General features: G+C 31.6%; 1 protein-coding gene across 1 annotated transcript in view; it reads left to right on the plus strand.

The window, feature by feature from the left end:
- Positions 1-13,996: 13,996 nt before the first annotated feature.
- LOC115888289 (centrosomal protein of 131 kDa-like) overlaps positions 13,997-24,952 on the plus strand; it is a 44,400-nt gene continuing 33,444 nt past the window's right edge. Inside the window, exons 1-7 of the mRNA XM_030907966.1 lie at positions 13,997-14,216; positions 16,346-16,468; positions 16,627-16,738; positions 18,509-18,718; positions 20,600-21,601; positions 21,725-22,073; positions 22,130-22,255. Of these exons, the coding sequence (XP_030763826.1) occupies positions 14,154-14,216; positions 16,346-16,468; positions 16,627-16,738; positions 18,509-18,718; positions 20,600-21,601; positions 21,725-22,073; positions 22,130-22,255 (1,985 nt within the window). The 5' untranslated portion in view covers positions 13,997-14,153. The remainder of the gene's footprint in view (positions 14,217-16,345; positions 16,469-16,626; positions 16,739-18,508; positions 18,719-20,599; positions 21,602-21,724; positions 22,074-22,129; positions 22,256-24,952) is intronic.

The raw sequence follows: 24,952 nt of genomic DNA on the forward strand, positions 1-24,952 counted from the left end.
GTATATAAAACAGTGGCAGTTTTAATGATTAATACCTACAAAGCCAGGTAAACAATTTGTCATTGAAACCATAACACAAATAACCTTTTTAGATCTAGTATGCATTGAATTGGAACTAGTCCAGGAAAATTCCTAAACGACCACAATAAATTGGTGCAGATTAGAAAATTGGTTTCGAACCTGGCCGCTAAGGACCTCAGGACAATTTTAAACTGTCTCTGAATTAGTTGTTGATAGAATAAATTTGAGCCATATAGATGTACATTGTATAGACTAGACAAAAGAAAAGAAAAAAAATTGCCCACCTTTTACTTTCTTAAATATTTATATACAGTATGTCCCCGGATTGCCTTTACAAGAGAAAAAACTTTTTATTACTGACATTCCTAAAACCGACAAAGTACTAAACATCCAAATGCCTTTCTATGGTAATATAATATCGATTTCATTCTTTGATAGATGGTTATTATTAGTTTCGATTAACACCATTTTTTTCTGTTGTTAAATATACGTTTAATACCACGACGTTGTCTACTAGCAAGCCAATAGAATGTGGAGTACCACAAGGCTCAGTACTAGGCCCTATTTTGTTTCTTCCTTTTATTAACGACATCGCTAACGTAAACATCAGCGGTAAAATATGTCTTTTTGCGGACGACACTAGCTTCACTTGGAGCAACACGGACGTCACGGCACTTCATTGGATTATATCAAATGACTTAAGCTTGATTTTCATGCATCCGTTGTCCGACGATACGATGAGACGATATTAATTTTATTGGTTGAATTTAAAGACTTCGATTGGTTAACCGTTTCTAATCAATTGAAGTCTTTAAAGTCAACCAATAAAATTAATATCGAACCATCGTATCAACGGATAACGGACGCATGAAAATCAAGCTTTAATCACCATTAAATTTTGGTACGATTCGAACCTCCTGAGTCTCAACATTTCTAAAACTAAAGCTTTGTCGTATAAAAACTCGCTGCAGCCTTTTGTACTTAACAACACCACCATTGACGTCGTAAATTCGGTAAAATTCTTAGGGCTTGTAGTAGACAATTCTCTGAAATGGGACATGCATATCGACGCTTTGTCGAAAAAATTGAGCTCTGCCTGTTTTGCATTAAGATCTGTTTCTAAGGAGCTTAACTTGTCAGTGGCTAGAACTGTTTATTATGCACTTTTTGAGTCGCACCCTCAGGTATGCCCTTCCATTCTGGGGTACGTGTTGTGCGACTCAATTTGACCGCATTTTCAAGCTCCAGAAGAGAGCTGTTCGATATTCACTGGGACTAAACAGCAGAACTCATTGCCAGGACTTTTTTAAGAAAATAGAAATATTAACTCTTCCTTCCTTATTTATATTTGAATCTGTTTGCCTAATATGTAAGCATGTATCAGCTTCTCAAGAAAGGCCATCTCACACGCTCAGAGTTAGTTAAAAGTTCAATATTACACAACTCGAAAAAAATGCACAATCACCTGCCACTTAATTCACGTAATAACTCAATCAGATTCTGGTGGATCCATTAGCACACACTGCTGTATATAGAAAACCAACACATACAGGACAATATTTAAATTCTCAGTCGAACCATTTTGAGGCAACCAAAAGAGGTATAATAATTAAAACACTATGTCATAATGCAGTCACCAAGAATCTCTGAATTCTGAACTAAATAATATTAAAACCGATTTGCTTCAGAATGGTTACTCTGCAAAATCCCTAGACAATATTATATCCAATTGCAGGTCCGACTCATTGGTGCGCCAACCTGAGGAGGATGCTCTCTCTCTCTCTCTCTCTCTCTCTCTCTCTCTCTCTCTCTTGACGATTCCATATGTAAAAGGAACAACGGGAAAGATTAGGCGAATAGCTAAACAATATAAAATTTTAGTTTTAAGTCTGGGACTACTCTAAGAAGTATCCTAACAAAAACAAAACCTGAATTATCAAACCAAGAGAAAGAGTACATCTACCAGGTACCTTGCGAGTGCGGTGAGTCGTATATTGGAGAGACAAAACGTCCTCTAGATGTACGACTTGACAAACATAAAAAACATACGCAAAGAGGTGAAACAATGAAGTCGGGCATTGAAGATCATGTGTCGTCCAAGCACCACAACATAAAATGGTCGGAAGCCTGGGTTGTCCACAATGAACCCCATTGGAAAAAGCGCAAATTTAAAGATGCCGTATTCATTTCAAACAATAATAAAATCTTTAGCAATCCAAGTATGGAAATTTCAACAATGTGGCAACCACTCATAAGACGTTTCAATGTAGGTGTTCTTAGTGGAAAACCTCATGCTTGACTGCACCCAACAAATTCACGGGTGAATGCTCGGCTCTAGTATATAAGCTCAGTAGTTTTAGGATTTAGTTTAGTTCACACTTGATAGCGATCAGTGAGGACCGAAACGTTGTGTAAGCAAAATAAACAAAGACAATGGAAGTCCGAAACTCTTTTGAAAAGTTGAAGAAATTTGTAAAATCAGAAAAAATTATAATATATAGGGTATACCATTTAAAAAATGTGAAGTTCCTTAATTTTAAGTAGTTAAAATTCATAAATATATTTTGAATACCCTGTAGCATCTAACTAAAATATTTTTCCAGACGTCTTTTTCTATATCTCTAAATGCTCCTACCAAATTTTAGTAACTTTACTGACAATTTTTACTACACTGATGCACTCTAACATTTGTTTTAACAAATTTAAATATTACAAAAACTATTAATTTTAAGTAAATAACACTATATGTGTATAAAAAAGTTATGGAATTTTATGCAGAATCTAAAAATAAAAAAAATGACGCCGGGAGGCACGTATAGCCGCCCATACTAAAATATGTTAATAAAAAGTTGGTAGGCAGTTCTTTTAGTTTCAAAGTAAAGGATTTTTTTCAATTTTGGTCCGCGGTTATTTCCCCTATCCGCCACCTGGGGTCGCGTCCGATGGGAGTTTGAAGTTCTTCACACGGATTTTCTCAAAAACGGACTACGGAAACACGGAATATCTCAAAAACTGCGACTTTGATTGATTTTGAAATTATTACAAATTTTGTTGCAAATATTATTCCTAATCTTAAATTGAAAACCGCGTTTCGCTAGCTACTGTAATTTTGGAGTTACGATTTTTTTAAATTTTTAACCCTCCCATACCCCCTTACCAATCCCCCACCCCAATCAAAAACTAATGGCCAGATCCTCCATAGTATTGTGTTGCCATAGTATTTTTGTGCCAAATTTGGTTAAAATCGGTTGTGAATCGGTTTTTGAGTTATTCTGTTACAGACTACTACTACTACTTACAGGCGGTCAGACACCATGAAAATATTTTGTATTTAGGTCATTTATGACCCAAATAACTCATTTTGAGTGAAATTAAAAAAAAAAAAAATTGCCGATCTTAATAGCCTACCATACCTGCTGGTATGGTTGGCTAAAAATAGGGTGTTGCATTTAAAAAAAAACATATGTAATATTCGCCACATTTTTTTGAAGCACCCTGTATACTCTATAATAATTTTAAAATGTGTATCTTAACCGTCTCTATAACTTTTATATTTAATATTTTTTTGTAAACCTCGAAACAAATGAGATAATGGACTTTACTCTATCGTTGACTCACCCTGTACATTCTTAATATGTCATCCAATGGGAGGTAAAGTAGTGGAATTTTCCTTTTGAGTATGTTGAGAGCTCCTGAACTCACAATTCTCCTAGTACTGTTGTCCGTCAATGACCATTATAATCGACAGATACAGAAATCACGCATTTTTGAACGAAAAAATCATCGGAAATCCATAATTTTTAGTTCCCTTGGAAAGAAATAATTTTCTACTAAATTAGGATTTTATTTGTATTTATTATACAGGGTGGTGATAATTTCGATGCTCAACATTGGCGTCTCAGAAACTACGAGAGATACGAATTCGGTTAAATGGGACAAAAGTTGCGTAATTAGAAGTTTAACAAACACCTATGAAGAAAACTCCGGTATCTTGATTAGTTTCGGATTTATGTCAAAAAAATGAAAATGATACGTTTATTTTAAATGGCAATATCTTTAGAACTATTGTATCCCCATGCCGTTTTCATAAAATTTCTAAGCCTTCTAGATTTCGCACAACAGTCAAGTTTTTGTTTTTTTATGGGCGCCATTTTGAATTTTTATACTGTTAGATAGAGCGAAAAGTTTATACGGTGGTATCTAATTTTTATTAATTATTATGTAAATTCACCACAAAAAATACATTTTTCCAAAATTCGCCGAAGATCAAGTCGGCCTTGAAAATCCAATTGACACTTTATATGTCGGCAAGTTATTTTTTGTTTGTTCTATTAAGTGTCAAAAATAATTTTTTACGTGTAACAAATAGTTTTTTACATGTAAAAAATATTTTTTTTGTGTAATAAAGTTTTCTTACCAGAAATAATAAGTTCTTGACGCGTAAAAAAATAGTTTTTTACGTGTAACAAATCATTTTTTACACGTAAAACATATTTCTTTTTGCGTAAAAAAGGTTTTTACCAGAAACAATAAGTTTTTGATGCGTACAAAAAATAGTTTTTTATGTTTAACAAATAGTTTTATACGCGTAAAAAATAGTTTTCTACCAGTAAAAATAGTTTTATACGCGTAAAAAATAGTTTTTTACATATAACAGTTTTATTGGCGTAAAAGAATAAAAATAGTTTTTTACGAGTAACAAATGGTTTTTTACACGTAATAATTTGATTCACTTTTAAAAAAATTGTATTAAAATATCAATATTTTTGATAAACACGTGGATTGCTCACAAATACACGTCGCGTCACTACGTATTTCTAAGCCGTTAACACGTTTCATTACAACTAGCTCGTGTGTCAGGGTCGTCTCGCTAGCTCGTATGTCACGGCCTTGAATGTTTACTCCCAGCGCGCGTAAAGAAGTTTTACTCCAAAAAGTTTTATAAATCATGTCCTAAAATTGCGTTAGCAGCTAGTAATATATATTTACTATTCTATTATATAATTATAATTCTTTATTATATTATATTATATTATAATTAGAACAAGTAACCACAACACTACAACATAAAAAACTATAACAAGTAACCACAACAATACAACATAAAATAACTATACACATATAAACTAAAATTCGTAAAATAAATGGCAAATTATTATTTTTACACACACCACTGGCACTAGCAGTAGATTGTGTTTGTCGCCGAATATATATGCCCCGGTTTATCCACAATTCAATCCCAGCATCTTTTATCTTCGTCTCTTCAACGCTAACCGCGCCGATCTCGCCTATCTCTTTCTCACAGGATTGATTGTTGAACGGGCCGGGAATCCACAAGCTTGCCGCGTCTTTTGCGTGTTTTTAATGGACACAAATCGAAAAAAACGCTTAAAACGGTAAAATCGCAAAAAGCGCTTGAGACGCAAAAAACGCAAAACGCTAAAAACGCTTTCTGTGTGGCCGTGGGCTAATTTACAATAAATTCCCACGTTTTTAGTTAATTTAAAGTGTATTATACCGTTTAGTATGCAAGTAAATTTAAAGAGACATTTTAACGTTCTAAACTTGCGGGTACTTTAACTTTTAAATGGCCTTATTCAATATCAAGAGAGAAAAATAAATCTAAAAAACCGTTTACAGCTCATTCGAAAGCAGACGGAAATATTTTCCTTTAAGGCGAAAACGCTGTTTGCAAACCTGACTTTCCGGCTTGTTGGTACATATAAATTAAGTTTATATTTATATAGAACGTATATAAATTGCTGTAAATAACTTTTGACATGAAAGAACTCTTTCAAAACTTTTTTTGGTAAACAGAACTGTAATAAATAAGAATTTTGGATATATTATATTTGGATATATTTCTTTAAATTATAACACACGATTAGGTATACTATGTTAAGGTTGATTTTCACTATACCTTCCGTTTCCATTCCATATCCATTCCATATCCGTTCCGTATTTTTATTGTATTGACAGTATAAGTACAGCTTCCGTTCCGTATCAGTTCCATACTTTTTATTGTACAATTTATATCATTACGAAAGTTTTATTTTAAAAATTTGTATCGTTTGAAAAAGGTAATAGATTTAATTAAGAGGTGAAAGAATAATTATCAGCAAAATTTTAACAGAGCTGTTACTATTGTAGGAACTTGACAACGCTGTTTCTTATCACTGATAAAAAAGATAGACTTGAACTAAAGTTGTCATCGTTCTTGAAAAAAAAAATTTAGTGGCAAGAGAATTTATTTTAGCGTAAAAGAAAATATGTTCGCTGAAGAAAAACTCTCTTAACTCAAGAAAACTTGTTCTCTTGAAAAATTCGAAAATTTCTCTTGAATCTATTTTCATTCAACCAAGTGCAAGTTACTTTGTGTCAAGATAATAACAAAAATACGCTAGGAAGTACTTCATTCAAGGAACATGGCCAATAGCTAAATACTCTTTTGATGAAAAATAATAACGATACGCAAAGACGATGACGAAGGATGGTATATACAATCAGTCGGCAGTCCGATCAATCTCACGTCCGTCGCATTTGATAGGTCGCACATCATATTACGCACGGGTTTTGTTGCTTGGAATTTTCCACTTGGAATTTTGCATAATTTGCTTTTTAAACGCATATCACATAACAAATTAGTGATCGTTATTAACATGTATTTGTCATTTTTTATGCACAAATTTTAGGATATATGGATTTTTCAAAAAAAAAGGAGTTTCTGAAAAAATGGAAATTAGAGCATTTATTTGCTTTATTTGAAGGTAAGAGACATTTACCTAATGCACCTGTTTAGATAATGCATGCCTGACTATAGATAGAATAAGAATATAGGTATCGATTTTTTTATGCAAATAATTACAAAAATTTTAGAATTTCAAGTCGTCGCGTCGTATTAAAAAATTCAAAATGTGACCAAAGCTTATAATTTTAATAATTTGTTTGCTTTACTTTGATTAATCGTGATGTAACGTTTTTTTGTAATTTGTAGAGTGATGAACCACCCCAAAAAATACCAAGGAGTGAAGAAGCAGAAATAACTACCTGCTATCGAGGAAAATAATATCACTTTACTTACTACAGACTACGAAAACCTAAATTTATCAGAAAATAATATACCTCGTAATATGCCTGTATGCCTGTATATGATGTATAGACTTCTCTTAGATCAAAATAAATTTTAGTTGAGTCAATGGTATTCGCTATTGGTTTAAGAAAAGTGTCTCTTTAATCAAGAAATGTCTGTTCAATCAAGAATTTTTGCATGAATCAAAGAGACTATTGTTCTTGTAGCAGGAACTTCTTTGCATATTAATTTTGGGTCAAGAGTGAAATACTTGGACAGATAGATTCTTCTATTCTCTAAAGTAATTTTTTTAAAGCTTAAGAAAAGAGAGTTAATGCTTTGGGCAAAGAAACGTCGTTCTTGGCCCTATTGGAAAGCGCCAATCTTTTGGGTCAAAGTCATATTCATTTCGACTGAGAGATCCTTTTCAGTGATACGCTTCAGTCCATTCGCCAAAAAATGTAGGATACGGAAGGAAAGGATATGGAACAGAAGGGAAACGGAACGGATAGTGTACATTGTCCTATTCATTTACATGATATAATATTTTATGTAAACTGAAGGGAAACGGAAGTGAGCTGATATGGAAGGTATAGCGAGAATCAACCTTTGTACTGCCTGGTAATTTGAAAAAAAAGGTGACTCAATACGAGTATGGATAAACGAGTTGTAACAAATGCTGAGAAACGGGATACACAAATGGTAAGGAATTGTCTCACGCGCAGAAGCTTTTGGTATCAGAGATTAAAGAAATTGCTGATTCAGGAAAGTATTTTTTGAAAAAAAAAAAACAACGCTTTATTGTACAAAAAGCCAAAACAGCTTCATCGAAAAAGCAAAACAAAAAAAGCACAAAAACAAATATACAAATAATAAAAAAATGTCACAAAATACAAATCAATTTAAAAAAAAAATTACGTCATAAAATTATAAATAAAACATATATGGACATTGCAGAACACAGGCGTATCTAGAAAATTTTACAAAAGGAAAACTGTAAATGGATAAAATCATGTTATAATAACATAAAATCAAGAGTTATAAAATATTAAATACTAGACCTTTAACCAGTGTGTGAGATGATCAAAATATTAATATTAAAATTCTAAATTGTTCATGATTAACCATCAACAAAAAGTCGTTTACCGCATATAGGGCTCTCTCCAGTAAGTATGATTTCAGAGCTTTGCGAAATGCGGGAAGGAATGAAAGTGACTTGATATTCGAAGGCAAATGATTGTACATTTTCTTGGCATTGTACAGAATTGAGCCCTTAACTAGTTCTGAGCTCGGGGTTGGCAGATAAATATCGTGCTCCTCATTCCTAAGTGGATAGTTGTGAGAAGGCCTTTCCGGAATAGAGAATATGTGCTTGCGGATTAAGCAAACGGACTCAAAAATGAATAAGGAAGGAAGAGTCAGAATTTTGAAATTTTTAAAGAAATTCTGGCAGTGAGTTCTACTGTTTAGTCCCAATAAGTATCGAACTGCTCTCTTTTGAAGTTTGAAAATATGATCAAATTTTGTCGCGCAGCAAGTACCCCAGAATGGAAGGGCATAACGAAGATGCGACTCAAAAAGGGCATAATAGACCATTCTAGAGGTTGATGAGTTACGTTCCTTAGACACTGATCTTAGCGCAAAACAGGCAGAGCTTAGTTTCTTTGATAAGGCTTCGATGTGCAAGTCCCATTTTAACGAGTTGTCCACAACAAGTCCTAAGAATCTCACAGAGGCCACGACGTCAATAGTGGTGTTATTAAGTACAAAAGGTTGTATAGTACTTTTGTATGACAAAACTTTAGTTTTTGAAAGGTTGAGTCATAGGAGATTAGAATCGCACCAAGATTTAATGGTGCGTAAGTCACTGGATATAGTATCATATAGTGCCGTAACAACTGGGCCGCTCCAAGTGAAACTAGTATCGTCCGGAAAGAGGCAGATTTTACCGCTAATGTCGTTTGGCATATAATTTTGACGCCCTGTATTTTTTTAAGATTACAATATTTATAGCAAAGTAAGTACAGACCAACTATAGTAAATAAGTAAATACCCAGTATAGTTTTTATTTCAGGACATTTCTTGTATTTTTAATATTTTTTTTTAAAAAAGGCTGAAAAAGACATTTTTTATTTATTTATTAATATCTCTTAAACTAACAAAACAAATTTAATAAAATTTAGGGTTATGTAAAATAATCAGAAAGGAAACCAAAAATGCAATAACATAGAGGATTTTCCATTAAAAAAAATCATCGCGATCCACTCACACTTTTTTGAGCTACCCTGTAGAAGTTAACATATTTCCCTGAAACACATCCTACCTACACTACATACTTTAGGTCTGCACTTATACAACAATGCTGGAGTCTTTATGAAACATGAACTTAATTTAAAAGCGTTGGCCAAAAATAACATTTTGATATATTGTTAAATAACTTTAGAAACTTGAGTGCACTGAAAATAAATACCACAGACAAAAAATGCTAATTATTTATACAGAGGAAAATATTAAATGGAACTTACCTTGTTGTTTATATTTGAGAAGCACTTAATAAATAATAAGTGATCTTTTCAATTAAAGTAAACTATATCATAACCCTTATCGGCTATCGACTGATTTTTCTATTTCAGATTTCTATCTGAAACAGAAAAGCCAATCTAAGCATCAGATTTTGTTTTAAGATATACAGTGTGCCTAAGAATATTGGGCATATACGGATTTTTTTATTTAAGGCTTCTTAGAAATTCTTTATTTTGATAAGAAAACTTAAATTGAAAATCGTTTTATTTCAGCAATGGCTTGGTGTACCGGTTGCGTCTCAAAAGTGGCTCACCCCTATAACTTTTTTATTTTTTTAGTTAAAAAACACAGATTTGGATGTTAGTAGTACATTAGTAGATGACATAAATTAGGGTTGATTGGAGGTATTCAATTGTTTTCGGTCACTTCCTGTTTCACCGGAAATGACTACAACTTTTGATTTTATTCGATAGAAAATAACACTCTGTATAGAATGACATATCATATGTCCACTTTTGACATTTTCGCATATTTAAGAATTTATGATATATTTGATATTATAACTTTTGGTTCGTAACAAAAATTTGACTCGAAATACCAAGTGTGTGGTATCAAATTATTCGTAAAAAAATGCTTGTTCCTAATATGCTAATGAGCCATCCTCGTTCCATTTGAAAAAATTGAGATATGATTAAAAATACAATTTGAGCATTTTCAAATTTGACAAATGACATGCCATTCTATTCAGAATGTAATTTTCTATCGAATAAAGTAAAAAATACTGAGGGTGCCATTTAAAAATCAAAAGTTGCGATCAATTCCGGTGAAACAGGAAGTGACCAAACACAAATATATACGTCAATCAATCCTGATTTATGTCATATATGTAATAGAATAATATCAAGCTTTGTAAAATTTTATCTTTTTGGTTTGTTATTCTAAGATGGGACTATTTCAGTTTACAAAGTTATCAGTCGACATAGGCAAACGAATTTTAAAAGGCCTAAGCAAATAATCTAATGATATTCAAGAAACATAAACTCTCTAAATGTACGCATATATCCTGAGAAACTAACTAAGCAAATAATACAATCTTCTAGATAATTTAAAGTCACATAAACGAGGGTAAAGTAGAACAAACATTCATCCCTTATTATCAAAACTCTATTTGACAGAGTGGTACCAGTTGTGTACCCTAGGGATATCTCAAAATAAACAACGCAGAAAAAGCACGTAGGCATGCTTAAGGAAATAAGTAAAATGAAATCATCCCCTCGCTAGAGGTTTGACATTGAAAATTAAAAGTATTAAATATATATGTTTTAAAATCAGAATCCAAATGTTCACGAGATGAATGTCTGAAAATGATAGAAATAGGATTATCTTTTTTCCGTTCCTAGAGTTAAATAGAAATAGACAAAAATATGAAGAAATAAAGAGTTCGTTTCTAGGCGGTTTTTTTTCTAAGGTAGTCCTATGGCACGATATCATTTGTATTAGTTAAGGCTTAGATTATGAATATTATTCAGCAAATTGGTAAAAGAGTAAGATTTACACGGAAGGGTTTAAAAAATTACATTTAATTAATAAATAGGACATGCTGATGCTCTCTCGGGATAAGGACCAGAAACAAGGATGAAAGAAGTCTAGGGATCTTTCGGGGAAGGAACCCTTAGGCCAATTAAAAACGTGCGAAATATGCATTTGGATGGGTATTCGAAGGTTCCTCAAACAGGGGCGTGCCGAAGATGTAGTAACGCCTGTCAGAGATAGTATCAGCATAATGTATTTTCATCTTAAAAATTAGTTCGGTACTTACTTTTAAATTAGATGGTCGAATTTACTTCGTGTAGATCTTATTTTATCCAGTGGTCTTTTTAATTGTTTTAGTAAGTTCTCTATCTAAAAATTTTCTCAAATAAATTCTGAAATTAGGAAATTCTAAACTATTCATGCTTAAAATTTTTTAATTGTTGTTTTGGATTTTCTCTAATAGTTTTTTATTAATGATTCAAGACTTTCTGTTCTAAAGTCTTTAGTCAAATTTAGATGTCATTGCATAAGTGATTATTTTGCAATTATTCTTTTTATTAAATTCTAATTTAAATTTAATTGTTCAGTTAATATTTTTTTTAACATATTAATTTTCTGGCAACGATAACTCTAAGAGAGATTTGAAATTGTATGCTAATTGTAGATCATTTAAATTAGACTAATAAGAAGAATATTTTGTATTTTTTTAACTTTATCATCTCTGAGTTTTAATTTCATTTCTCTAATTGTCATTAATTATTTTTGATTCAATTTATTTCTTTTTCTTTATACTTCATTAATTATAAATGTTTTGTTGTTAAATCTTTTTCTTTATTTTTATTTATTTATTTCTTTATATTAAATATAGTTAGGTGTTGTGAAAAATAGGCATTTTATTTCTTTCTTTCACCTATTCACTAAAATATTAAGTTATTTAAAAGAACACTGTGATAACCGGTCGAGTGGTTCAATCCAAAGAATGAGTCCAAGACCGAATGGGTAGATCTACAAGGGGATCAACGAAGTCTTCGATAGGTTCCTGTTGTTGATGTATTGCTGACGGATGTTGACGTAATAAGGTAAGTGGCAGTAGAGTTTTATGTTAACTGAATTTAGAAAGAACCCTTACCATAAAAGTGCGATGCCTTAATTTCTATTTTTAGCTGGTTATATTTTGTTTTTATATGTAAACGATAAACTATATTTACGCTCTGAAAAGACGGTGCTCTCATTAATCCAAGTTCTGCCTACCGCTCAATAAATTATTTTAATTATAATAATTATACAAAGGCCACACTACCATGATAACGGACATCTTGAAAGTTTTGTCACATATACTAACATACCAATACTTGTTTTTTTTATCTGAAAAAATAAAAAAGTTTTAGGGGTGAGCCACTTTTGAGACGCACTCGGTATATTAAGACTTTATGATAATTAAAGTGAACATGTTCATAACAACAAGGAATTAACCCATAACCAAGCACAAGAAACGTCAAGGATAAAATCATAAAACAAAAAAAATCCAGTTTTATATTTAACAACTACAACTTTAGTTTGAAAATAAGTTTATCATTCTGTATATGAGGCATTCTGTATATGAGAAAAAATATTTTAAAAACGTGCTAATATCATTAAATCAAACATTGTTAAAAAACTATTTCTAAATTAAAATAGCGTACAACTGGTAATGGTATATTATTCTTTTGTCAAATGCCTAGATCATATTGTACTATAAGAGTGTCCCAATATTCTATGGACATGGAACTACTACGTATTTTTGGAATCAAAATAATAAATAATAATCAATATAATAATGGAATAAAATAATCAATATAATAAACAAAAAAATTAGTAAATACTAGAGGAACCAGGTAGGCAGTTGGTTGACCGAAAACTTGCATCAATCAGCAAAAATAAAAGCTCGAATAGAAATAGCCAGAGCATCCTTGGTAAAACTCAAAAAATGTCTGTGCAGTAGAGACATCAACTTAAAGCTTAGATTAAGAATGCTAAGGGGTTACATATTTGCAACTCTACTCTATGGTTCAGAGGCTTGGACACTTAAAAAGGCCGAAATGGAGAAGCTTGAGGTATTCGAAAGATGGTGTTATACGCGTATGCTGAGGATTGCATGGACTGACAAGGTTACAAATGTAGAACTGCGACGCAGAATTCAGAAGGACGAAGAGGTGATTAACACCCTTAAAAAGAAAAAACTTGAGTTCTTTGGATACATAATGAGAGGACCTAAATATGCCCTGCTGCAGAACATAATAGAAGGAAAGATAAAGGGCAGAAGGAGCCAAGGAAGAAGAAGAACATCATGGTTCAAGAATTTGAGAAAATGGTTTGGAATGACTTCAAACCAGTTATTCAGAGCAGCCGTTAACAAAGTTAGAATTGCCATGATGATTTCCAACCTCCATTAGGAGATGGAACCTGAAGAAGAAGAAGAGGAACCATTGTTCTAAAAGAAAATCTGTCGTTGGTAGAGTTGGAAAATATTTATACTAAAATTTATGTAGCGTTAAGGGTAGTAGTAGTCACCCTTCCCGCTTACTTTTTCTTGATTTTTGTGAAAGTCAAATCTTAAAACACTTAGCAAAAACATAGACACCCAAAATCCTATCATTCAAGTCGGGATAACGGTTCTTAAAATATCTGAAAAAAAGTGTTTATTTTTTTAAAATTTGATGCCTTCTAGCGGACAAACAATGCACTTTGAATATTGGGACACCCTGTATATTTGTATTATCATCAAGGTACAGGTACAGGCAATCAATCAAGATCACCGAGGTGTATGGTGTCCTTTATGTTACATTGTGTGGGTTTCCATGACAACCGGGCATCAAAACATAACCAACCACAACAAACGTCATGGACACCGTCATGTCATAACAAACCATGCATTGAAAGAAATACTTTGTTTGATAGATAAACCGTTTATTTTTTTGCTTGGAAATCGTTATTGGAGAATGATTATAATAGAACTGAAGAACAAAAGATGTCAAAAGGCAAAGAAATTAACTCTAGTTCAAACAATGAGTTGAAACTTACTGGCGACAAGGTAATATAAATTTTAATATCTAATTTTTACTATGTTTTTACTTTAATATTTTCAAATTTAAAATTCCGTTATATTATAAACTTTTCATATACAGGGTGTTTCAAAAAACATGTGCCACCTCTCGTGGGGAGATTCCTCTTCATCATAGGTCCGATTCTGCATTGGTTCGTAGCTGCAGGGTGTTAGAGTCTTAATATTTTTTGGATTTATTGTAATTTTCTTCCAAGTACTTTTAGTGATTTGAATGAAATTTTGACGGTAAATATTACTATAAGTGATACATATTTTAATGCTAAAAAAGTGTCGATAAATTCATCAGGGGCCTGCATATAGGTTATCACTGGAATATTAAAAAAAAAAAACATGTGAGCCACTGACTTTTTTCTTTTGATATGAAAATCGTGTAGGCCGTTCAATGTCAATTAAAAATTATCTCTTGATATTTTGTCGATTTCGGTCCCCTTAATGAGATAAACGCAATTTTATTAATTTGCCTTGATCCAAGACTAATAACAACCTTTAAAAAAAATAATATCATTAACTTAAGAAAATATTCATTGATTTCTCATCAAAAATATAAAAAAGTTTCTATAAACATGGGTATGGAAATGCATAGTTTTAGAGTTACAGGATGTTAAAACTTTTTAAAATGAGGTTTTCTGTAATTATCTTAAATACCATAATTTTATTATTTGAAATTGCTGTATGTTGGACTAATACTAATAATAACTAATAGTAATAATATTTAATAATAAATTAGGTAAAAAATATAATATATTAATTTAATTTTTATTTTAATTTTATTAATTGTGAATAATAAAATTGCGTTTATCTCATTAAGGGGGCCGAAATCGACAAAATATCAAGAGATAACTTTTAATTGGCATTAAACGGCCTACACAATTTTCATCTCAAAAGAAAAAAGTCAGTGGCGCACATGTTTTCTTTTGAAAAATATTCCAGTGATAACCTATATGCACGTTTTTTAGCATTAAAATATGTAGCACTTATAGTAATTTTTACCCTCAAAATTTCATTCAAATCACTAAGTACACAATTACTTGGAAGAAAATTACTATAAATCGAAAAAATATTAAGACTTTAACACCCTGTAGCTACGAAACAAAGCAGAATCGGACCTATGTTGATATAAAAAATATATCTTATTTTAACGTGAGGAATCTCCCCAAGAGAGATGGCACATGTTTTTGAAGCGCCCTATATATTCTTATTTTAATTTTAGTTTTATTAAACACACTTTTATTGCTAAAATATTTATTTTTATGAATATATTAATTTTTATGAACATATTAAATTCTTATTTGTGAGTAAACTGTAGTAAAAAATAATATATTAAAATACAACTATTTAATTTTACTTATTATTATACCGTATGATCTGAAAAAACGGCGTTCAGTTGGCTTATAAATGACGATCGATGACATACCTCATATAATTTTACATAAAAATGACAGCGATCTTCATTTTATAGCTATCACTGACGCCGTTTTTTTTTTCAATCACACGGTATTATTAGATAGGTACATAAATATTATTAATATTAATTACTGTTACTATTAAATATTGACAGAAGTTATAATTTTTTGGATATCTTTTAATATTTAAAATAATGTCTATATCATTATGGCGGATTCATTTCTTGAAAAGATTTCTGGGGTTTTCGCCATGGTTTCGCCAGAAAAAAATCTACAAAGTAAAAATATTTTTTGTAAACACCATTGCGTTGATCCAACGGAGACCAATTTGTCAGTGGTATTTTACCAATAAAACAAATTTACCTAACGGACAAAAAGTGCTTAACATAATGGTATATTATGATTATTGTTTGTTCCCAGTAATTAGTATGGAGAAAAAAAATTGTGGGTATTTGGGAAGCCTCAAAGGAAAATAATTTATGTTTTTTTGTGCATAGAAATGAATTCTTTATTATAATTGCTTTAACAAAATATTAATAGGTCTCTCTTAAAACAATTAGAGTTCAAAGCTTTTGCAACTAAATGTTAAAAAACATTTTACAAACTTCTGTTTTAATCAGCTAGTGATGAATATGATCCTGTAATTAGACTGCTATTATCTACTCATATTTATTTACGTACTCATATTTACAGATAAACTTGGAACAAAGAAAGTTAAACACAGTAAACACTGCAAGTGCAAAAAGTTCAATGTTCATATCGAAATGCTTTTCCAGACCAGTGTCAGCATTACCGAGACTTAATTATTCTGAAAAGGTAAAATTAAAGTTATTTTTGTGCCAAATTAAAACATTTATTATTATCTAACAGCCGTTAGTCAAGTTTTAATATTAAACCATTGAATCTCCCTAAACAATAGGAAGATTATATCATAAGTTTATTTTTTTATGTATTTATCTATAAATTGGATGCAGGAGGATCAGTCTTCAAAATGGGACAATAGACCGTTCTCTGCAGATTTTGTGGCCAAAGAACAAAAGTACTTATCCAGAGGATATTTAGGAAGCAGTGTAGAAAGTATTGATGGTAGGTTACAATGACATTTACAGACATACAATAGAAGATGTCTTATTTTTCAATTCATTCTAAGGTCATTGTTAATAAAATAAATGTGCTACCATATATTCTGTCTAGTAAAAGAACATAATTATATTAATGCCACCCAAGTAGCATTTTCAGGACTTGCGACCACATGTTTGCTAAACACAACGTTGGATTAGTTACAAAAAATAGTTAGCTCCCTACCTTGGGTATTAAAATAAATTTAAACGTTTTTATAACGTTGTGCCGACGTTGGACTAGTACTACAGCAAAGTAGAAGCTTCTGCGACGTCGAATAAACGTTGTCTTGTAACCTTTTTTGCTTAAGTGATCTTTAGGTGATTCGGACAACGTAGTTACAACGTTGGACAATATAGAGTTTTCCGACGTCAGTTTCAGGACTTATTCCAACGTTATGCAAACGTCGTCTGTTTTACTAATTCCAACGTTGTTTAGATTTCCTTATTCTTACGTTGGTAGGACGTCGAGTCACTACTTTTTTGCAACTGTATTGAACCATAACCTTAAATTTTAAATTTTCACTTCATTGTTCTGTTCAGTCAGACAGTTCAGTGTTGTTTTGTTTTTATAAAAAACTTAATTAAAATGGGACATAAGAAAGGTACATATAAAACTAAATTTAAATATACATCGACATATATTACCGATAGTTTATCCACTCCCTCGTTTATTTATATTATAGAGGGGGGGCACAAGCTAGACTCTAGGATGACTAAATTAGGCAATCTTGCGACTAGTATACTACCTGTTAAGGCCGAACTGCGACTTTATTAGTCCAGTATGCGACTACTCGAACTACTCCATCTTAATCTCCAAAACAACAAAGTGAAAGCCGCCATGTTGTTAAATAAGAAAATGTTTCGTTCCTAAAATAGCAATTCCTGCTTTTTGAATACATTAACTTGAAATATTTGACCCTAAAAACACGCGGAAACAATTTTTCGACTGCGAATAAATTATTCTCATTTTACTAAAATAAAAAATTCAAGAAAATTTTTAAAACTTCTTTAATTTTAAGGCCCATTAGTATTTTTTAAAGTAGAAACAATACATTTATCAATAAAGTTGTTTGCGTTTAACTTTTTTGCCTTGGGTAACGAGTTACAGAGTCGGTTAAAGTGTTTCAATAATTAAGATCTTCAAACATCCTCCACACTTAAATACTTTTGTTTTGTTTTCCTTCACTGCCATCTGACATATGTCTCTAACTAAATCATAAAAATAATATTTTTACTATAATTATCCCAATTTAGGATAAAACTCGACTTAGACGCCATATTAGTTTTGTATTTCTGTGAATTAGGATATTAAACAACGTTGCAGTTTGTACTAAATTAGGCTTCTAGCCAACGTCGGTATCCAACGTCGTTTCGACCCAAAAATTATTCTCCAAACTAGTGCAGTCTAGGGTTGGCACGAGGTTGTGCCGACGTTGCTCCCCGACGTTTGGTCGCGTGACACAACGTTGTCCCGACGTCCAAATGCTGCTTGGGCAGTTTTGTGATGTTTTGATTTAAAAGTAGATTAATAATTGTTTTTATGTTTTGATGAGATAATTGGTGTTTATAATTTGTTTTATGATGTTTCTTCTTTGAAACCATATATAGATACTCTCATCAGATATAGTATACTAAACTCATAAGTAATTTTTTTTTAATTTAAATGAATTTTAAAAGTATTTGTATACCCAAACTAACAACAACTAATATAACAATATCTTTTTTTTAATTTTAGATGACAAATGTCTTCCATCTACCCAGCTTTACAGAAACCTTCTTTCTGAATCAGTTACTAAATCATGGAAAGGCTATGATGTTCCATCTGCATTAGTCAACAATGATGATACTTCCGATTTTGCCAACGAAAGCAAAGAAAACACATGCGAAGAGAGTAGTTCTATCTCTTCTGTGGATACTTTGCAACCTGAAAATATACCATATGACGGTACAAGAATTTTGATCCAAAATAAATTAATTTTTTTTCTGATTCTCACACAATTGAAAAATTCAGAATTCGCAAACAAAAAAAAAAGGAAATCGCAAACTATTAAAAATATGTATATGATATACCTAATTGAATTTAGATAATAGAATCAATAGAAAATAAATTTGTTCAATAGGGAGGGTGGTAATACTTTCGAACGCCATAGAGCATTAGAAACTAGTTTGTAGAAGTTGATTTATTTATAATAACTACAATTAAAATTATGCATATTATTAGATCCCACACTTAGATTTCAAATTCACAATAAAAAAAAGTTAATTATTGCTGGATATTATCTATTTGAATCTTGGCTCGATTTTCCTTATTCAATATTAATTAGCGCTGATCAATATTGTTGCAATAAATATAATCAGATTAAATAATTTAAAAAAAACAGAGTCGGACTTGAAATTATTTTAAATAATAATTAAACAGTTTTGTTGTAGTTAAGATACCCAGAGTATAAAGTACCCCAATAGTATAAATTGTAGTCAGAAGACTGAGTTCTTTCAAAACCTGAAATAAAAAATGCAAATCCGTGTTTAAAAAAATTAAGTGGGCCTCTGTATCTCACAAATTATCAGCTAATTTCAAAATCTAAAAATACTATCAGATAGCCTCAATAAAGTGGCTATGAGAATGTGCAATTAGTTTTTTGATTTTCTAAAAAATAAAGACATGAAAAAATAAAATTTATTTTCAAAAAAATGCAATCCTTGAAATTTTTAAAACTTTTTTGATGGCATCTTGGCGAACATCCTAAAGCGCATTTTTTCCCAATTTAACCATGTTCGTATCTATTACGGTTACCGAAATACCAATGCTCGTACCGCGAATTTGTAGCACCCTGTATAATAACTGAGTTCAGGCCTATTTGAAAAATGTACCGTAAATAACTACTTTACAGAGCATTCTTATATTGATTCTTTTATATCTGTCTCAAGCATATGTATATCAAACATTAGATAACATTTAAGTTATTTATCAAAAAATCCTAAATCAAATTTTTCTTTAATTTATACCGGGTGCATCTCAAAAGTGGCTCACCCCTATAACTTTTTTTATTTTTTTAGTTAAAAAAACGAGATTTGGTATGTCAGTATATGACTTCCGGTTTCACCGGAAATGACTACAACTTTTAATTTTTAAATGGCACCCCCGGTATTTTTTTACTATAGTCGATAGAAAATGTCACTGTTAATAGAATGACATATCATGTGTCAACTTTTGATATTTTCGCATATGGTTTATTTGAAATTAACTTGCGGTTCGTAACGAAAATTTGACTTGAAATACCAAGTGTGTGGTATCAAATTATTTGTAAAAAAATGCCTTGTCCAAATATGCTAATGAGCCACCCTCGTTCCATTTGAAAAAATTGAGTTATGATTAAAAATACGATTTAAGAATTTTTAACAGGCCAGGACAAGACACTAAAAACATTAGACAATCAAATATATTTTTCCAAGGCTCCTTGAAGAAGAATTAGTGTTTTTAACATAGCCATGGCACTCTAGATTGAATTTTAAAATATAATTTTTTATTTAGCGAGAATGTCAAAGGTTGACATATGATATGTCATTCTATTCAAAATGTCATTTTCTATCGAATAAAGTAAAAAAATACCGAGGGTGCTATTTAAAAATCAAAAGTTGTAGTCATTTCCGGTGAAACAGGAAGTGACCAAAAACAATTGAATACACCAATCAATCCTAATTTATGTCATATTTTAACATACCAAATCTCGTTTTTTATCTGAAAAAATAAAAAAGTTATAGGGGGTGAGCCACTTTTGAGACGCACCCGGTATATATGGTTCCAAAATTTTAGTTATATTTTTAGGGTACTCTGAAATGATGCCTGGACTAAGAACCAAACCACCACTGCCCAAAAAAACTGACCACTCTGTAGACGACAATACGCACACAATGGATGTCATACGTGATTATTTTGATATAAGATATGATACATTTAAGTCCAGAGAAAATTCTACAGTTTCAATTGGTAATGAGAGAAATTTAAATATAAATGATTATAATACACATGGTTATGACTATCATGCTAATAAAATAAAAGAGAACCAACAACAGGAAAGTACCACAGATTTAAATAATGTGAGTTCGAGTGATTTAATGTACAAGGATTGGTTGGATGAAGATATCACGAAAAAAGAAACTGAGACTGATAAATATTTAGAAAAACTTAAAAGCGAACATTGTATTTCAAATTCAAACTTTACTGATAACACAAAAATTGTCGAAAAATGGAGTAAAGTTGATGAATTTCCTACTCTATCGAGTATGGATATAGATGAACTATTCAAAGACGACACTGATAAGAAATTTGATAAGTTCTTTCAACATGAATTAAACAGTGATAGCTCACTTGATGATGTTAACAAAAACAAAATAGTTGTTAAAGAACCCAAAGTAACTAAATTAAAAGAAAAAATTTCAGGAACTACAACTCCAAACATAACCAAGAAGACATTGGTAAATAATAAAGAGCTGCCAAAATCAATTGTACCAAAGAAAATTGATTCCAAACAAAGATTTATCTCAAAACCAATAAAAGGAGGTAAAGATTATACAGATGCATCTAGAAAATCTCCGGACATTGAGACTTGGATGAATAGAAGTTGCTCCAAGTCTAAAAAAACAAATTATCGAGATTTGCTAAAGAACGTAAGCGAAATAGAGCAACTGAGTAGTGTAAAAACTCCGGAAAAGATTATTTCTGAATGCGACGCCGATGATAAAATTGAAGCTTCAAGTCAAATATCGGAAGGTTTTGATGATCTAGTTTCAATTCTCGAGGTGTTGGAAAATGAGGACAAAAAATCGAGTGAGTATGAAATCAAGCTACCTGATTTGATTACCTTAGCTAAGATTCTTTGTTATTAATATAGTAAACCTTGCTGAAGTATAACTTCCAGATCAAGATATTTTTAATTTTATTCATTTTTAGAAAAGAGAATTGCTTCTGTTAAAAACTTAGTTGACTCTTCTTTAAATCAGTATGATACTAAAGAGAGCGAAATAAAAATCAACCCAGTTCATGAACAAACCACTAAAAATATAAGTTTAAATAATGAAGAAGATACAAACCTCCCGGAGATAAATCAAAAACGAGATCCAAGTGAAAGGCAAGTCACTTTTTCTCCGGTAGTTTCGCAAAGAAACATTGAGTCAGCTTGCAGTAATAATTCAGACAGTCCTGAGCCTTATTGTAATACTAAGTTCATTTACCAAGATGCTGACTTTGCTGTGGATAGATTTAATCATAAGTTTGCGATTAAGGGTGATACTAATTACAAGTGATCTAAGAACATATATTTGTTATTTCCAAAAAGTTAATAATGTTTTATTTCAGCCAGCTGCTGTCATTTTTAGATGAAATGGATAGAAAGTGTTCAAAGTCTATAAAGCAGGCAAAAGAAAACGCAATGCTAGCTACAAAAATTACCCAATCTTCTCTAAATTTGGACACTGTACCAAGGTATATGTAAAAAATATGAAGTAGACTAGACAAACCCAGTTTAGTGCGCACTCGGCGATGACCGAATTCTTTCTCCCACCTCGCCCGCAGTGTGATGGATTCCATTATACATTATACACTCTATGAATTTTAAAACTTTCCACCCTTGATATCTTTCTTGCAGTTAAAAATATGAAAAATCAAAAAGACACGTCAATTTTATTTGCAAATGGGACACTTTAGATTAATATTTTTAGCTTTTTTCTTTCATCCCCCTAGGAGAGGTAGATGTGACCGTTACAATCTTAAATGGGAATGGGGGTCAAGTGGCACATCGTTTTAAAGGGCGTTTAATTATCTTTTCAGTGGTAGGTATTCTACTTTGTTGCTTTTTATCCAGAGGTTTCCGAATAATCGCGTTTCAAAGTTGCAGAAACATAAACATTGGGATTTTGGTTTTCGGGCTAGTGTTAACACAAAAATTATTGCAATGAATCTCCTTGTAGTACAAATGATTAGAAGATTAGATTACACCATTTACGAATTTACGCCCTATTTTATAAGTTGCTCAAAATGGTGTCCATTTACCTGTAAACAATAATAAAGTCTGTCTTGAAACTCCTCCCTAATATATTTCGCAAAACTTCACCGGGATTTGACCCACATTCTGCTGCAATGTCAGGAGGTTGTGTTTTATAAACAATGGATTTAAGATGTCCCCAAAGAAAGAAGTCTAAGGGTGTTCAATCCGATGATATAATAATAAATAAATAAATAATGTTTATTCAAACTGATCCAATTACAAAGTATATACAAGACTTATACATAACTTACGAATACAAAATAGTGAATAAACATAATATCCTCTTAAGGTAGAACCTTGTCTGAGGAGTTTTATTTCTACAACAATAACTACAATATTTTATACTAAATTACCCTCTGTTTCAATTTGAGTTTCTAGCTCTTGGGTGATAAGAGGATCAATAGTCTCTTGAAGCATATTAAGATACAGATCACCTGTTAAGTTTCTTTTAATAAATAAAGTACCAATAATGACATTTCCAAGAATACCAGCCCAAACATTAACTTTTTTGTGATATTGTGTATGTCCTCAAAAAATATGCAGGTTTTCGTCACTTCAATATCGATAATTTTGTTTGTTAAAATTTCCATTTAGAAGAAATGAACATTCATCGGAAAAACATATATTCGACAGAATGTTAGGGTTGGCGTTGACTTGACGATTCATGATTTCACAAAACTCTATTCTTCTATCAAAATCATCGTCATAGAGTTCTTGAAGTATCTGCATTTTGTATGGATGAAATTTATGCATTTTCAGTGTTTTTCTTAGAGTTTCGTGTGATATTCCTCTCTGTTGTGCTACTGTCCGCAAGAAGCTTGTGGGCTCCGCAGCAAATAATTCCAGAACCTCAATTTGAGCTCCTTCATTCATCACTTGTAGGTTATTTCTTTTTCGAACCGAACCAGTTTCGGAGAACTTTGTAAATTAACTAGGTAGGTACTCGTAATTTTTTTCTTAATTTTTTATGTAAATTTTTTGAGGTGCCACACATGGCCGTCGCGAAGAGAAGGCAAGGCGCAGCATGCCTCTCTGGAACGCGATGAATCCCAATTATTCGGAAACCTCTGGACAAAAAGCAACAAAGTGGGATACCACTGAAAAGATATACTCTGTTTTTTTTCTCAGGTAAGATTTCGACAGACGATGACAGAAGAAAAGCAGATGACGTCCCATACCAATCTATTTATTTTACTAAAAAAGTTTCTAATAATTTTTAAGTTAACTATGGATGAGTTTAAATACAAATTCGTCATGCGTCGTCACTTGTTGTTTTTAACCAGTTTTATTGGTTTATTTCAAAAATGACAGATCGTCTTTCAATTTTATTGGTTTGACGGAACGATGAACGACAAACGGACGCCGATGCGTATGAACTCGCCTTTAGATTTTTGACGTTTGTCAAAGTCTTGCCAAATTATAGGTTATAATTTTGTGACAACTTTTGTCAAATACCCTGCGTTTTGGAAGATGATGCATTTTGATTCGTGTTATTACGTGTGTTTTGTGTCTTTTGAAGTCAAGTGGAGGAAAAAATCGAGTGAAAATTAACTGTAGAACCCAGAGCACAGTTTATGGTTAATACTCGCTGCCCAGGCAGAAAGTCTTATACAGATACACCAATAAAGTTACTATCAATAAAGTTCGTATACCATCTCGGCGTAGATAAGAGCATCTCGAATATGGTAGAAGGACCATACTAAACACATACTAAAAACTGGAGTAGCTGTAAAATATCGACATCACACGATAGGTAAATAATGGATTTTAGTACTGCAGAAAAATAATGTCAAAAGGTACTTGTTTAAAAAAATTAAGATTAAAGTTAATTAATCAACCTATGAGGTATAAAATTTGGTAAGTGTTATTTTTTGCTGCTTTTTTGGTATGTGGTGTCTTGTTTTTGTTTGTTTTATATTAACACATACCGTTTTGTATTAAATAAAATAACTCGATTACATTTTTTCAGTTGTATACAGTTTTTTTCACAATATTTTGAAGTTACTTGTCAGTCAAATTTTAAACACATATATTAATTTCCTGCTATGCGGTCCAGTTGTACCAACTTATTCCTTTGTAAAGTAAAATAAACTACTTTGAAATTAAAATGACAGACACATCTATCACTGTCAAGG

This window comes from Sitophilus oryzae, unplaced genomic scaffold (genome assembly GCF_002938485.1).
Source record: "Sitophilus oryzae breed Bouriz unplaced genomic scaffold, Soryzae_2.0 scaffold_1167_pilon_pilon, whole genome shotgun sequence".
NCBI classification, from domain to species: domain Eukaryota; kingdom Metazoa; phylum Arthropoda; class Insecta; order Coleoptera; family Curculionidae; genus Sitophilus; species Sitophilus oryzae.